General features: G+C 45.6%; 1 protein-coding gene across 1 annotated transcript in view; it reads right to left on the reverse strand.

Moving 5' to 3' along the window:
• Positions 1 to 15,680, reverse strand: part of bsf (bicoid stability factor) — a 43,365-nt gene that overhangs the window by 21,617 nt on the left and 6,068 nt on the right. The window contains exons 3-17 of the mRNA XM_084582201.1: positions 12,283 to 12,527; positions 11,029 to 11,087; positions 10,457 to 10,543; positions 9,659 to 9,697; positions 8,591 to 8,783; positions 7,835 to 8,011; positions 7,267 to 7,372; positions 6,508 to 6,545; positions 6,245 to 6,433; positions 5,014 to 5,101; positions 4,333 to 4,427; positions 3,404 to 3,461; positions 1,572 to 1,657; positions 1,402 to 1,479; positions 282 to 350 (exon numbers count right to left, since the gene is read on the reverse strand). Coding sequence (XP_084438327.1) covers positions 282 to 350; positions 1,402 to 1,479; positions 1,572 to 1,657; positions 3,404 to 3,461; positions 4,333 to 4,427; positions 5,014 to 5,101; positions 6,245 to 6,433; positions 6,508 to 6,545; positions 7,267 to 7,372; positions 7,835 to 8,011; positions 8,591 to 8,783; positions 9,659 to 9,697; positions 10,457 to 10,543; positions 11,029 to 11,087; positions 12,283 to 12,527 — 1,607 coding nt within the window. The remainder of the gene's footprint in view (positions 1 to 281; positions 351 to 1,401; positions 1,480 to 1,571; positions 1,658 to 3,403; positions 3,462 to 4,332; positions 4,428 to 5,013; positions 5,102 to 6,244; positions 6,434 to 6,507; positions 6,546 to 7,266; positions 7,373 to 7,834; positions 8,012 to 8,590; positions 8,784 to 9,658; positions 9,698 to 10,456; positions 10,544 to 11,028; positions 11,088 to 12,282; positions 12,528 to 15,680) is intronic.

Genomic DNA, 15,680 nt, shown 5'->3' on the forward strand with positions numbered 1-15,680 from the left:
ATAACTGAAAATTTTTTATCTAAAGCCCATCGCTCTGAACAAAAATAAAAACATATGGCAAGTATTATTATTTGGAATGAAAGTTAGACCTAGCAAATTTGATGGCTGCATGCATATCCCATGATACAGTGAGCTAGATATAAAACTCCCCCTCCAAATGCAAAGTGCGCCAGGTTTTAAGAACTATGATAATGTAAATGAGAATAATTTGATAAAGGTCCAGTCAAGCTGTCCAAAATACCTTGGTGCCTAACCAACTGTGCTATGCACACACTGCTTACCTGGGAGGGTAGTCGGGAGGAGCCCTCTGCGAACTCGTCCAGTTTCTCTGTTGAGATCTGGTCCAAAACCTGGAATAAACGCCGCCAGAGACAATCCACTGAGTAGGAGCAGCAGTTGAATGCTGTGAGGAGGCACCTTCAAGGTTTCAAACCAGTCACGCGCACTGTGCGGGCAGTTCTTACACTTCGACACAGCTTCCTGCGTATTCCTTAGCAGAATAAAAGAAAGTTATTCAAGTGGCCTGTGCTCATTCAAGCCAGAGTATGTCGGACTGGAACTAAGTCTGACCAAAGCCAATCAAGGCCCACATATATGTCAAAGGAATCCACCCAGTGCTGGTATTTAACATCGTGATGCATGCACAAACCGGAAAAAAAAATATGAAGAACCAGGTTGGTTGGCTTGTAGAGTTTAACGTCCCAAAGCGACTCGGGCTATGAAAGACGCCGCAGTGGAGGACTCCGGAAATTTCGACTACCTGGGGTTTTTTAACGTGCACTGACATCGCGCCGCACACGGGCTCCTTGCTTTTCGCTCCATCGAAAAGCGACCACCGAGGCCGGAATTCAATCCCGCGTCCTTGGGAGCAGTAATCGAGCTCCGTAACCACTGCGCCACCACAGTGGCACAAAAATGGAGAAACACTGAACAAGACTGACTGAGGTTGACACATACATGAATTATGAACAGCCTGTCCCCATCTCACTTATTTTCTCTTCTTAGCACAGAAGTTCTAATCTATTCAGCCTCGGGGAACTTCTATAGCATTGAAAAAGCGCTAGGGGATCCTACGTGTTTTCGCCTCCTATCAGACAACCATTAAAAAAAAAAAAAGAAAGAATAAAAGCATGGAGAGACATACTCCTCAAGTAGTCCCCAAGTAGGATGGGTGCTGAGGAAAAACATTTTACGGAACCAAACAAGTTTTAGAACCGCTGGCTTGGGACTGTTCTTTTGCACAGTCCCCAAATCACGAATTGCTGAATGAACCCATTGTCATAACAGCTCTGCCCCTTCATAACAGCTCTAGTTCTACCTTCTCAGGTGCCCTCAGCACCACTACTCCTGAAGTAAACGGCACATTTGCAGCTAAGAACCACAGCAATGGTGGATACTTGCATCAAGGATAGGTGCACTGAGGGCTGATCCATGGCGGGCTCTAAGTGCATCCGCCGTGGCCCGGGAGATGTGCACCTTCTGCAAATGCAAACCACAGAAACACACATGAAATCAGCCTTGCAGTGTTTCCCGTGCCTACTGCGCGGAAATGCGACCAAGAGCGTGCTCACATTTGCCGCCAGCTCGGGAATCAGGCTGCTCAGGTGCTCGGCTGGCTGGCCTGCCAGACACTCCGTCAGGAACCGTCCAGCCCAGTCTGCACACACAGCCAAATCGAACATGCACTCAATAATGGAAGAGTATGCTACGTCTGCAAGGTATAAGTAGATAGGCGCATGCAGTCAGCTTGGAAATTTAAGGGCAAACAGAAAAGTGTTCAAAGCAAAGTTTGATCGAAGGGAAACTTTCTTAGCCTACTTAATGCAGGTGAAACTGAAGCTTCGGCTCTGGTAATCTACATGTTCAAATTAGGCAAGTTTGGAGCCCACTGTAGGGCTAGATAGGTTACCACAAAACAAGAGAGGAAGACAGGATGACGCACTACAGGCAACCGACTGTTTTATTGAAAAAAACATATAGGTTCACCGTCACACCACCTATCGGCTCCTAAATATGTCACAAGAATATGCTTTTATGGCGTAAAAAAGAAACGCACTTTTAATGTCGGCCAAAAAAAAAAATGTAATAAAAAACTGTGATTTTTTTTTTAGGTTTAAAACACGATGAAAAGCGGTGTAAAGGGCCAAAGTAACATGTTGGATAGGAAATGAAGGAATGAAGCGGCATGCGAATACATTAAAAAGGCTCGAAGATAGATAAAAACCAGCAAAACACAAGTAACATCTTAAAAATTTTTTCCTGATTTCTTCATACCACCCCTGAATAGACAACAAAGAGCTATGATGTACCGCCAAAGCAACAAAACAGAACTGATAATTAAGAAAAGAAAACAGACAAAAATTAAATAAAAAGTCAAAAACAGACACAAATACAAAACATAAGCCTTCATAAAACGGCTTTGTCTAGTCGCTGCGCCACGTGCTGCAGAACAATTGGAACTCGTTCCTTTGCTCAGGCAAATTTCTCTAGAAAGCCTTCTCCAGCCTTACATAAGAAAATTAATACTACAACAGCGAGATTTATCATACCAACAAAGCCCACAAGAATTCCTCCAACGCATAAGTGGGTCATAAGCCGTTGACACCTACACACTTGCCAATGTGTGGCTGCATATGTGCAGCGATCACAAGAGGCAAGGACATACAAGAAGCTGCAAGGTTAACCGTTTGCATTCAGTCTCAAAAATCTCGAGAGGAGACGACGCTAAGGACGCTCAGCAGGTCAGAACAGCATGACAGACCTCCGTTGTCCTGCTTCATTCTTTTGGTCCCTTCGATCGCTTCACATTAACCATTACAACTGCCGAACGTCCTCGCCCTACATTAGCCTGAGGAAGACTCTACCATCAGATCTCATCACTAGTGTACACCATGTCAAATGATTCAAGCCGAGTGCGATGCACATGCCTCTTGGTATCGTGGTTTGCTCAGCTGCACTTTACTGCACAAATCTACCATATTTTCCAGTGTATAAAAAGCGCCTGTGAACAAGACACACCCTACTCATTCAGAGGCTTTCAACGAAAAAGTTGGTACATAAAACACGCCTCATTTCAACCAGTTAGAGCAATGGGATTTGACAATACGTGGTTGCATAACCATCGTGAAATGCTCTGCGTCTGTGGCAACATTCTTAATTATAGAGTGAAACGACAACTGATTAAAAATAAAGTGGCAACACTCACACCTCAAAACAACTCTCACATAGGCATAATAGCAACACTACCACCACTGTTTTAAGGTAAAGTTCACAGAACATGAGGCGAAACGAAATAAATGAATAAAACGCACCTTTGTATGAACGCACAAGCAAAATAAAGAAGTGCGTTATAGAGAAGAAAATACGGTAGTGTGCACTCCATGAATGATGAACTCAATCCCACCTGTGCGGCTGGTTCCAGTGGCGGTGGCCTCGGGACCCTTGAGTGCCAGGGACAGCAACTGCAGGTGAACATGGTTGCCACAAAAAGTCCATATCTCTTCTATACAAGCATCACTAAGTGAAAGACCACTGCATTGCATTCGCTTGCATAATGGGAGCAGTGTTCTCAGATTCAGAGCTTTTGCAATCGTCGTCATCCAGTACATGTATTGTCTGCCAAGAACTCCTTGCTAGAGACAGCTTTCTGTATAAAATCTTTTTCGGTACATTTAAATGCGTTCGGCATCAGAGATTTCTCGAAAGCACAGCTGACGCACTTCTTGGGAATGCTGGTCAGGCATCAGCGATACGGCTATAGGGCATGGCAGCATGGCTAGAGAGGCCCATGAGAGACCCGTGCGAGGTGTGCTCGGCATGCTTCTGGCTGCGTGTGTTGCGGGCACCGTGGTTGAGAGGATCGCGGAGTCAGCGCGGTGAAAGCGAAACCATGAAAGCGAAAGTGAAAGCGAAACAGCCAGCCAATGCCAATGCTGGGTAGCACCTTCTCTCGCTAGGAGCCTGATGCTGATAGCGCTAATAAATAACAAGGCTTGAACTGTGAATTTAGGCTGAAATTTTTTTGGATCCGCATATAATATATCTGACATAATAATATTTGGGAAAAAATCTCGTATTATATGCAGGCTTTTTACAGTACTCTGTCACCCATTACAAAAGCAAAGAAATCAATACTTTTAATTTTCCACTCTATTAAACAGGTTACAGGCACAAGAATTCTTTCACTTAGATGACACTTTTCACTTACGTAGCAAGAAAAACTTTAACAACTAAGTACTTTCCTGCCATGGTTCGGGACTGCAAATACACCCCGAGAGTGTTGACTGCACTGCCCACACAAAACTCCCAACCAATAAGATGACAAGTACTCACCTTGACGGTGGGCACAGCCTTGTGTGTCTCCCGGTAACAGGCCGCCAGCGAAGGCACCACCGCCGCTGGCACCAAGTTCACCGGGTACTGCTCCACTGCAAGCACACAGATAAGCCAATCAACTCCTAGCAGCACTTCAAGGGTAGAAAATCACTGTGATGCAAGATTTTGGTTCAAAATGAGAAACACCCACACATTTAAGAATCAATATACAGAACACCTTGCTAGGGGCATCCTTCCATGCCCATGACTGTAGTTCTGAACCCCAAAATGTTAAAAACAAAAATAACTTTTCCCTTTTACAGTGTCAGTCGTGCCAGAGCTTCTGTGCCATCTGCTAGGCAAATTGGAGAAAATGCTAAAACATTAATAAATGCATGTTAGAGCGGTGAGCACTTGGCTGCCCAATGCCAGTGTCCTCATTTTAACAAGTTGATTTGCCTTCAAAGATAAAAGAAAAAGGACTTGCCAAACATGAAGATACGACACATTGAATTCGGATGCTTTCTTTTATTTGATAAACACTCCTCAAGGCCATATAGTAAGTTGATTGTGGGCATTTACATAGTGGACTCCTACACTGCCTTGGCCATTTGGCAGCTCGGTACTGTTGTTGGCTCATGTTCCCTTTAATGCTAAGGGCACAATGCTAGTCTTAGACAGGACTGTATACTAACTCACCAGCGGCCAGGGCCTTGTCCACATCCCGTGCCAGAAGGTAGTACAGCACCAGGGGGTTCACAATGCTCGACACCGTCAGCCCTAGACCCTGCGTTGGCCGCAAGCTGTTCAGCAGACCCCTTACCAGGCACCCACTCACGAGATACATCTTCGGAAACAGCAGACAGGCACTCAAAAGGACCTAAATGGCTCTTCAGGCATACAGAAAATCGACGATATAAGAAGCCAAGCCAAGAGGCAAGATATGTCATCAAGAACAATGGAGAAGCACTTCGGAGGACCTACACATTATGGGTGTATGAAGATAAAAGAGACAAAAAAAGACATACGCAACCCAACCTCAAACTGAAACACAGCAGTACTCAAACCTGGATACCTGGATTTTGAAGTTTCATTGCCAGACAGGGAATGGCGGAAGCAAACGCTAGTCACAGCTTTCCCTCTCATTGTCATCAGCCTGGCTTACACCCACTGCAGGAAAAAGATCTCTCCTATATCCAGCTGCCAGCTGCCATCACTTTAATCCCCCCAAACTCCCGATCTCACTCACCCACCTAACCTTCTGTTCCTTCCTGCCATGCTTGCTTTCACTTGGAATCCAGTTTGTTATCCTTAACTACCATCGGCTATTCTGTTCTTGCACCCCTGCCCATATCCATTACTTTTCTTTATTTCGAACAGGTCATTAACTCAAGTTTGTTCCTGGAGCTCCTCCGGTCTCTCTCTCTCTCTCTCTGTCTGTGTGTGTGTGTTTGCGTGCGTGCGTGTGCCTTTTTTTTTTTTTTTCATTTTACCTCCTAATGTTACATCTATCAATTTCATTTCCCTAGCTCGCCACACTTGTCCTCAAACTAGGTTGGACCCTTTTCATCAGGCTATGCATTTCTGCCTCGCTGGAAAGTACTGGCGAGACACAGCTGTTAAAAACATCAATCCTGAAGGACACTGGTAAGCCGCTGTTCCTAAACTGAGCATACTTACCAAATCCCCTCTACTCCATTCTTGCTCTTCTCACCATTTCGTTCTCATGGTGTGGACCCATGATCACCACAGCCCTAGGTAGATAGATGTATTCCTTCACCCCTACACCTCCCTACCTATTGTGAACTGTTGACATTAACAAAGCATTTTCCATCGTGCTTCAAGAAAATGCGGCTGTCATCAGATGCCTCCATTTCTCGTGCTCCCCTATCCGATTGAATCCCCTTTGAGCATAAGCTTGGTGCAGTACCTTGAGCTTCTCCACCACAGCTGTGATGTCCTGGGTGTTAACATTCGGAAAGACATACTCCGCCAGCAGATCAAAGCTCGATTCTACTCCCAGCTCGGCCATGGTCTTGATGACACCGTAGACGCCCTCCTCGTTGCCTGCCTGGGCCAGCACCAGCGGGTTGAAGTAGTGCGGCCGCAATGGTATGCCCTGCACGACAGAACCGGGTGAAGAACGAGGCAGGAGACGAGGTTCTCACGAGGCGCCTCTAGGCGAGTGCTTACCTGCTTATGCATTTCACGCAGCAGGCCCAGCGCCAGCTCTGCGGGAAGAATGACATACGTCACTCTTTTACATCAGCTCTGCACAAATCTGGTTTGGTTTGCGAGGTTTAACGTCCCAAAGTGACTCGGGCTACGAGAAACTCCGTAGTGGAAGGCTCCGGAAATCTTGATCACCTGGGATTCTTAACGTGCACAGACATCATACAGCACATGGGCACCTGGCGGCGGCCGCAGCCGAGATCCGATCCCGCATCCTTGAGCACAGAAGTCAAGCGTCCTAACCACTGCACTACCATGGCGGGGCTGGTGCACAGGCTACTCTGGTGCAATTTCAGCAGCGGGACTTCCTCTTGCTAATGCACGATATGGTAGCTTAGAAGAATGGTGCATCCTTTATGGGCTACTGCCAAAGAGGATAGGGCTAGCCTTCTTGTAGCAAAATTACTGTAAACGGACCGACGGACGGACGTACAATGCCTAATTACCACCCGCCAGTAGCATGCTCATGGTTTTCGCTCGCGATGCCAGATTTCCTGTAGAATGGCACTGTTGACGCTATCACGCATTTAAAGAGGATACCAATAAGCACCAAAAGCATCACATGTCGAAATGGGCAAAATATCCAGAAGTCAATCTGGTTCCTTTGGTTCCTTGTGGGCCCAGAAGGAAGGAACCAGAAACCTACGTTTAAGTGCCAGGCGCCCATTTAGAGCCCAAATGGACCGCAGGCCTAGTGGAGAAAGGCGGCTGCATACACACCCACTTTGTGTCCAGTCAGTGCCACCTCAGCGCAGCGCACCAGGGCGCGGCTGTTCAGGCCACGAGTCTGGAGGTCCCCACAGTAGTGCAAGATGCGTTCCAGGGGCTGCACGTACAACAGCACAAAGATGAGCCAGCTTCAAGCAAACACAACATGACCCCATTAGTTGCCACAAGAACTTCTCATTAACCCTTTGACTGTTGAATATTCCGGAAAAAATAATCACCTAAAGTGTAAAATTTTTTAAACGCTATATGTTTAGCGCAGTACCCGTAGGCAAAAGCGCCGCGGGACAGAATGCGGCCGCAGTACCTGTACAGCAAAGCAGTCAAAGGGTTAATGGACATAAACTGCAATGATGTGAGGCAAACACCTCTGCTAATGACGGCCGCATTAGATAACTGCTTAGGCATTTTGCTGAACGATATCCAGTGGTATGCTCATATAGGGCACAAAAGCTGCAGCAGCAACAGCTAAAGGCTGGACTCAGAGTGCTGCAGCAATGCTCTTTGGCTACTGCTGCTCATCAGCTGAAGGATGGTCAGGCCGCTTCCAGTGTACACTCACCAGCCCTCGCCGCACCATCTGGCTAACAAAGAAGTTGCCGTGGAACTCATTGCGAGGCATATCCATGCTCAGCAGCACGCGGTAGGCCACCTCATCCTGGCCCTGGGCCAACAGCTGCAGGCACACGTTGATGCAGTCCTGGGTGTAGCCAGCCAGGCGGCGCGTTCGCTCCAACACCTGCAAGACACAGGAAGTTGTAAATAATCTTCCAGAACTAGGCAGAGAGAGAGAGAAAAATATTTATTGATTGATTCTGGCCAGGTTTGCAAATATTTATTATTTACTACTCGATTCGATTCACACTTTCCTTTTGTAGCGAGAGCTACATTGGCCACAGTCTCGCCATTTAGTCGTACCCCCGAGCTGCTGAAACCAAGACAAGCGAGCTAAGAAATTTGATCACGGATTATTTAGCAGGCGTAGGTAAATTCCAAGTGGTAGTCCGTATGTAGGAATCGGTTACACATCATTCAGCAGAACAAAACACGAAACCAAAAATTGTGTCCATTCTGTAATTAACACGATGCCTATAGCTGAATTTTTTAAACACTGCATTATTAAAATGGCATCAAAGAATTGTTACGATTCCTTAATTTGAATCATGCAGTAATGATACCATTTCACAAAATCAGTCATCTTTCTTTTTCTTTTTTTTTACATTTCTGCGATGCAGGGCCCACGCGTGACTGAGGACCACTCGTGACAAAACACTGAACATTCATAATCTCAAGCACAGGCGGCAGAAAGTGCACACACCATGTCGAGCATGTCGTGGTGTCCTGTACAGGCCAGCACGCACGCCACGTCCAGCAGCAGGTCGTCGGGGAGGAAGGCCTCGACGCGATCCGCTTCCTGCAGTGCCCGTTCTAAGCCTGCCCTGTCCCCTCGTTCGGCACAGCCCACCAAAAGAGCATGGAATGTGTCCGCAGTTGGCTCCAGCTGTGCGTTCCTGCAACCATCACATCCCGTGGACTCTTTTGGCCAGCGCAGGAAAGCAGCATAACCAACTAAGGGACAAAGGCATGTTACACTCTCTTTTTTTCCTTGACATCCCATAAGGACAGTGATGCCACTGACAAATGCAACAACAGAACAGAATTTCTCCGCTCAACCCGTCACCTTTTTCCTTCATCTTTTGTCCCCTTTCCGCATGTATACCATGCTTGGGATCAATTTACAACTACATGCAAACTGTACCGCTCCAACACCCTCATGATTAGCCCATGTTTTATGCAAGTAAGTATTCTTTTTTTCTCCTCCCTGCCGTTTTCCTAAAGATCTGCTCACCCTAAAGCTTCGTCCTAACAAAAGCGCAGCATTGCGACATTTCTTTAGAGCTGGCAGAAACCTTAGCTTTCTGTTACTGAATTTTTGCTTTCTCTTGTCTCATTACCAAGTGATCTTCACACAATGAAAGCTGCAAACAAACTCCCCAAGGAAAAAAAAAGGTTATAAATGACACTTAAACTCCGTCTTTCAGGGTATGATGCGACGGCGTAGGATACCACCAGACATCCAAAGCCCCCCTTTAAGTATGAACATGCCTGCATAGCCTAAGGGCAACGGGTCTGACTGAATGCAACGGTCTTGGCAGGCTGATTCTGATATTGGCCTTCCATGTGAAAGAAAAAGTCAGAGTTGACAGCTCCTGCCAAACATAATGTCAGGCAATCCTCCATCTAATCAGTGTGTAGCCATGTCAGCTGCCAGTTCCCCGCTGCCTGTGTCATGTTCGCAACACCGACATCAACAACATCGACACCGGATTTTCAGGTGAACAGAGCCCTTAACGCTACTGCGTTAAAATCCAAGTGCAGGGCATACCTCATCACATCAAGAATGTTCCAGGCACTCTCGGTGTCCCTGCAAAGAAAGCAGTCATATGATTTACATCCCATTTCCAAGAATTCATAGCAAAGTAAAATTTATATGGCTTGCACGAGCGGCCAAAGTTTGTCACCGGATGCAAAATTGGAGCGAGGAAGTTTATGACGGCAATATACCAATGCAGCCAGGCACAAGAACCTGAGCCAACATTTCTGCGCAAAAACAAAAAAAGTACCCAAGGTCGTGCTTTGAGCAGACACACAAAAGAATCATAATTTCCACTTTCTTCAGCGATTAAAACTACAGGAGAAATCAATGCGACCCAGGTTTCCTCGCCAGTGCTCACAAACAAGCCCAATTACAGCTTGGTCCGCAATCACCCAATGCACTTCACAGAAGAAGGAGAGTATTCTGTTTCCACAAATCTCAGAATGGAGCAAGAAAGTGTGGTGCCTGCGTGTCTCTTACCCAAACGCAGGCAATTACATGCATGTCTACACACCCTGAACATGATAGGGGCCCCCTCCTCGGTGACTTTTGTAACCCTGAACTTGTAAAACCAATAGTATCTCCATATCTAAACTCATGAAAAACGTTCTCGACAGCAACGACCATCACAAAGGAACAAGGCAGGCTACCGAAGAGAATGACACTTATCAAGCAGCTGTTGCAGGCAGCGCAACCAAAACAAACAAGGGAGACAAGGAGTCGTCAAAACTGCACAGTAACAAGCGGTGATGACACATCACAACCCGCCACTCACGAATTTTTGACTGACACCATCGTGCCACTCACCCAGCACGGCAGTGGCCCAGGACAAGCGAGTTGAATACCTTCTCGTTGATTGCCAAGTCCTGACTCTTCATGTGCTCTAGTATCTTGCTGCAATGTGGAAAACAACATTATGCCTGGCTTATCAGCAGATTCACACATGTGGCACGCTGCTCCCAAAGTAAAGACAGCATAAACTGACTTTTCCTTTCTACGCAAACCACGGCTTACATCAGCCATCATGCATCTGCAGAGCGTGTCCAAATTGGCAGATCGTGTTAACATAAAGCAAGAAGTATCCTTCACGCTTCACACCAAGGATGCATGAATATGTGCTTCACTACCGCCATGATAGGCAACACATTTTTGGCATTAACAAAGCCGCCCAGGTATTAATGCACGAGGCTCTTTAGTATCGGAAGACAATGACCTTCGAAATGTATTATTAGCGCATGCTAATGTATGTCAATGGTGCAGTGCAGACTGCCTCCCCTGAAGACCTGCCCAACTTTCAAACAGCATTCCCTTGTCACAATGTAGTAAGCACAACCCATTGAGCAAACAAGGCTGCACACAAGCAGAACTCATCCACTCACCTGGCCCCGGCGATGTCCCCCTGCTGGCAATAGCGGTGGATCAGCCTCTGGAAGGTGACCTGCGCGCACACACAATAATCAGTGGCTAGCCAGCTTGTGTGGCTTGCCTCGGGAAGCCACCCACAGCTACTCCCTTTTCTCTTCTGTAAGTGTTTCCTTAGTGCTGAATCACTTGGACGTTAGTGTATATTTGCATGCAGTATGCACACTATAAGCATAAAAATTTTTATGCAATGTAATCCAGTAAATGAAAATCAATTTTTTTGGATCCATGGAGTTAAGTGGAGTAGGCATAAGTAGGCTTGTAATTTAGTAGTGCACGGTAATTTATACAATCAGAATTATGCTGCATATATCTCTTTATAAGATGTGTGAAAAGTTTTTTCGCTATTATTACAGTGATATACCTCAATGACACATTCACAGTTTGTCTATTTCCTGGTTCATATAATTAAAATCGCAAGCAAAAAATTACCCGTAGACTGATTCATCACACTTCGCCAGATTGAAACGTTCTTGAATAATCCAACTTCTCGGCTACTACAATAAAAATTTGACACATCTGAGTCTATCGTATGCATTGCGGCCAAATGCACACGTGCAAACAATGTCAAACATACAGATGTGCTGAACATAAAGGGGGGGGGGCACATGAAATGAGATGGACAGCTGCAGTGCATACAAGTAAATTGGTAAAACACAGCCATAAAAAAGCAAAACTGGTGAACTAACACATTACCACGCTGTTCCTCTGGGGACAAAGGGGCGAAGGCAAGCGTTTAGTTGCACGTGGGCCGGGTATGGAAATGTAGAAAAGAAAGGACGCTGTGACAGACAGCTTCTAAAACACCGTCACCGTAACCCAAATTAAAAAAAAAAAAAATAGTGTCACAAAAAATATGTGCATGATTTTGTATCAAAATTGTGATACAAACATACTTTGTGCAGCGTTCAAGGTAATGTCATGCCATTTCGTTTTGCATTTATCATCCATCTTCCACTGAATTGAAAGCTGGTTTCCGATAGTGTTTCGAATCAATGACATAAGCACCTCTGGCAAGTGCAGGAGTCGACTGAAGTGAAATATTTTGCCTTCCTTCCCCCCCAAAAGCCAACTTTAAGACTTAAAGACAAGAAATATAAAAGTACTCGCAGAATGAAAAGGCGGCATAAAAGGCATTCTGCGTCTACTCTAACGGTGAAGCTTGGTGATACCCCTAATTTTTCGTTTGTGGTATTTCTAAGGGCACTCACTCGGTTGGGCTGCACCTTGGCGGACTCCATGGTGGCCAGGAAGGTGGAGGGACAGAATGAGAACTCATTCTCCAGGTACACCTGCAGCAGGGCATTGTAGTGGCTGGCATCCAGGGGGCAACCCAGGGACTGCAGCTGCTCCCAAACAATGCGCGCCAGTTCATTGCGCTCAGCAGGGGGCTCCTCGCGCAGGAAGGCGCCGCACATGCGCACCAGCAAGAGCCCCTGTGGTCCGGTCAAGCGCCCTGCACAAACAACACGCCTGTATTAAAACTTGAGCTCACAGGTAACATACGGGGTTTAACATATCCAATGTAACATCGGATTGCGAGGATGCCGTAGGAGAGGGCTAGGAATTCATTTCGGCCACGTCGAGTTCTTAAACATGCACTGAAACCTTAATGCATGTAGACATACTACATTTTCCCTCGACTGATGGATGGTTGATTCACAGTCAACTGTGAGATACCCACAGCTCGAAAACATGGTCACGACAAGAATGACATAGACATACACTGACTTACAGCTGAACACTTTCATTTGTGGATTTCCTAAATATATAGACAACAAAAGCAACCAGAGTATCCTTGTCATTTCTCCTGCTCTGTTCATGTTTTTTGGGACTTTGTATTCTACAGTTATACCAAAGCACTAACACACTTCAATCACTCCAGTCCGTGAAATTCCAAGTAAAAAACTAGGGCTGTACTTGCCGATAACCTTCAGAGACTGGCCGAGGAAGATGTTTGAAAGTGCAGCAAGCACAGACTGAAAAAACCTTGTCAACATAGATGTGACAGCAGGGACAATCATCGACACACCTGTAGAGTGCTTCAGCACGAAGCCGGAGAGTACCGTTGCACCATTTACGAGCGGCTTAGGGCTTGAGACAAGAACATTTCACGCATGCACATTCCCATGAACCGCAGTGTTTCACTCCCCATGTTGTTAAACACTGCGATTACCATGAATTCACCACAGAGTTCGTTGTTCGAGCGCTCCTTGACAAAACCAACCATATCCAGACTTGTATAGGTCACAAGTCTCAATTCACCAACAGGTTCCTTGGCTACAACTAATCACGTGCCCCCACAGCCTGTGCCAAATTATCGACTAAAACAATGGATTGCTACGCATAAAAGATGCAGCTACAGGCCATCTCAGCCGCACCCAAAGAGGACTAACCAGTTTCGAAACATAGCAAAACAAATTTGCTTTCACCCCAACTGTTTTACATAGCCAGGCGCATTATGCGAGAATTGTTCATCTTGACGTGCAAGTACAAAACCTACCAAAACAAAGTTAACAGCCTATACAAGAGGGTTACAAGTTGGAAAAAGAGCACAACAAAAGTTGTCTTCCTTATATTGCGATTTGACAGCGCTGAATAAGAAACTGTACGTTGTACATGTAACAATTGATACTGCCTACCCCCCTTGTAAAGCAACATCCCAGGTAGCACATGTGATCGGCCCAATATTGGAAATTGATTGGCGACGCCCGGTTCAACAGTGGCCTGGCATTGCCAACCGCTACCAATACTGGTACAGCAATGCAATAACATAGACCACTCTTGAGCCAGTGATATACATGCCCCCATGTTGCCATTCAGGTAGCTAACAGGGGGCAATCCTGACCTTGCGTATAGAATTGATGCCAATATTGTATACACAATATATGATGGCCAATATTGCCCAGCCATCTGCAATGTCTTGCCCATAATTCCTGAATCATGGCATACATTGGTAAATATTTTACTGCCAGTATATATGGCTTGTTGACACTGAACATATCTTGGCATCCATTGGTCAATATCATCCCACCAGTCATAGTGGCATCTCAACATTGTAAGCATGTTCAGTTCCAGTGGCCGATATTGCCCAACGAGTGGTGGCCACTGGCCAACATTGCACGTATCATGGCATGCATTGTTAAATATTATCCTGTCAGCATTGATGACTTGTTAACATAGAATATATCTTGGCATACATTGGTCAATATCCCCCTGCCAATCATGACGGCTTCCCAAAATTGTGTATATCTGCAGATAAAATGGTCGATGATGGCATGCAATGGTAAATATTGTCCTGCCAGTACAGCTGGCTTGTTGACATTGAATATATCTTGGCATATATTAGTTAATGTTATCCCACCTGTCTTAGTGGCTTCCCAACAATGTATACTTTGTTGGTTCCAGTGGGTGATATTGCCCAATGAGCTGTGGCGACTGGCCAGCATTGCACCTATCATGGCATACATTGGTCAATATTGCAATGCCAGTATTGATTGCTTGTCAACATCGAATGCATCTTGGCACACATTGGGTAATATCCTGCACTGCATGCATCATTGTATGCATTGATTGATATGATCCTGTTAGTATAGATGGCTTATCTACATTGAACACATTTTGGCATACTGTGGTCGATGTGGCCCCGCCAGTATTAGGGGCTTTCCAACAATGTATATGACTGGGTTATAGTGGTCGATATTGTCCCCTGAGTTTTGACAGCTGGAAAAACATTGCACATATCATGACACGTGTTGGCCGGTATTGGCTTGCAGATATTAATGATCAATTCTCAACCTGTATATCCTGATATATTTTTAATGTCCCTAAAAATACTGTCGTGTCCTTCGTGATGGCTTTCAAGCATGCTTTATGCATCGTCAACGATATATTACCAGTAGCAGAGAACATTTATTTTAGAAAAATGGCTTAGGCGATAAGGGCGTGGTTGGTATAGGGTCCTCCCCCATTGCTCCGATGGCTGAACCCCTGCCGGGGTCAGGCTTCATTTTCTTGACAAACCCATGCATGAGATAAAGGCAGACATTCTTGAGCCAATACATTTAGAATGCCCCAAAATGGGGTGGCACTACGCCCACACGCATGGCATGCCTCATGCAATGTGCATGTCACTGCCATCGAGCCGGACGCGTGGCTTATGCCGTCTACGAAGCGCTTAAAAATGCCCGACTGTTGCGCTGTCCTCAACTGTGAAGAAGTTTAGTACTGAGGTTGAACAGGCAGCAGTTGCATACCCTACCATTCCTTCTATATGTCTTCAGCGTGACATATGAGGCCACTCATACGTCCAAATTTTAAGAGTATTTTGTCGCCTTCCTTGATAAAATCGCAACGAAACACTCATAACTTTTCTTCAAGCTGACAACGCTCGCTGCCTATGTATAGAAACAAAATACAGCACAGTATACAAGCATATATACTTCTGCAATCTGCAATAGGGCAGTAAGACGTAGCACCTTCAAAACCGTATATACTAATGGCTGCCAGCCCAGCTTAATTCATAGCAATGAGGTTTTACATCCGTATCCTGAAAACTTTTGTCCATGACTGGAAATAGACACATAAATACTTTATTTATGAACTATTT

The sequence above is a fragment of the Amblyomma maculatum genome, chromosome 10 (genome assembly GCF_055883805.1).
Source record: "Amblyomma maculatum isolate TAMU_Amacu chromosome 10, ASM5588380v1, whole genome shotgun sequence".
Classification (NCBI taxonomy): domain Eukaryota; kingdom Metazoa; phylum Arthropoda; class Arachnida; order Ixodida; family Ixodidae; genus Amblyomma; species Amblyomma maculatum.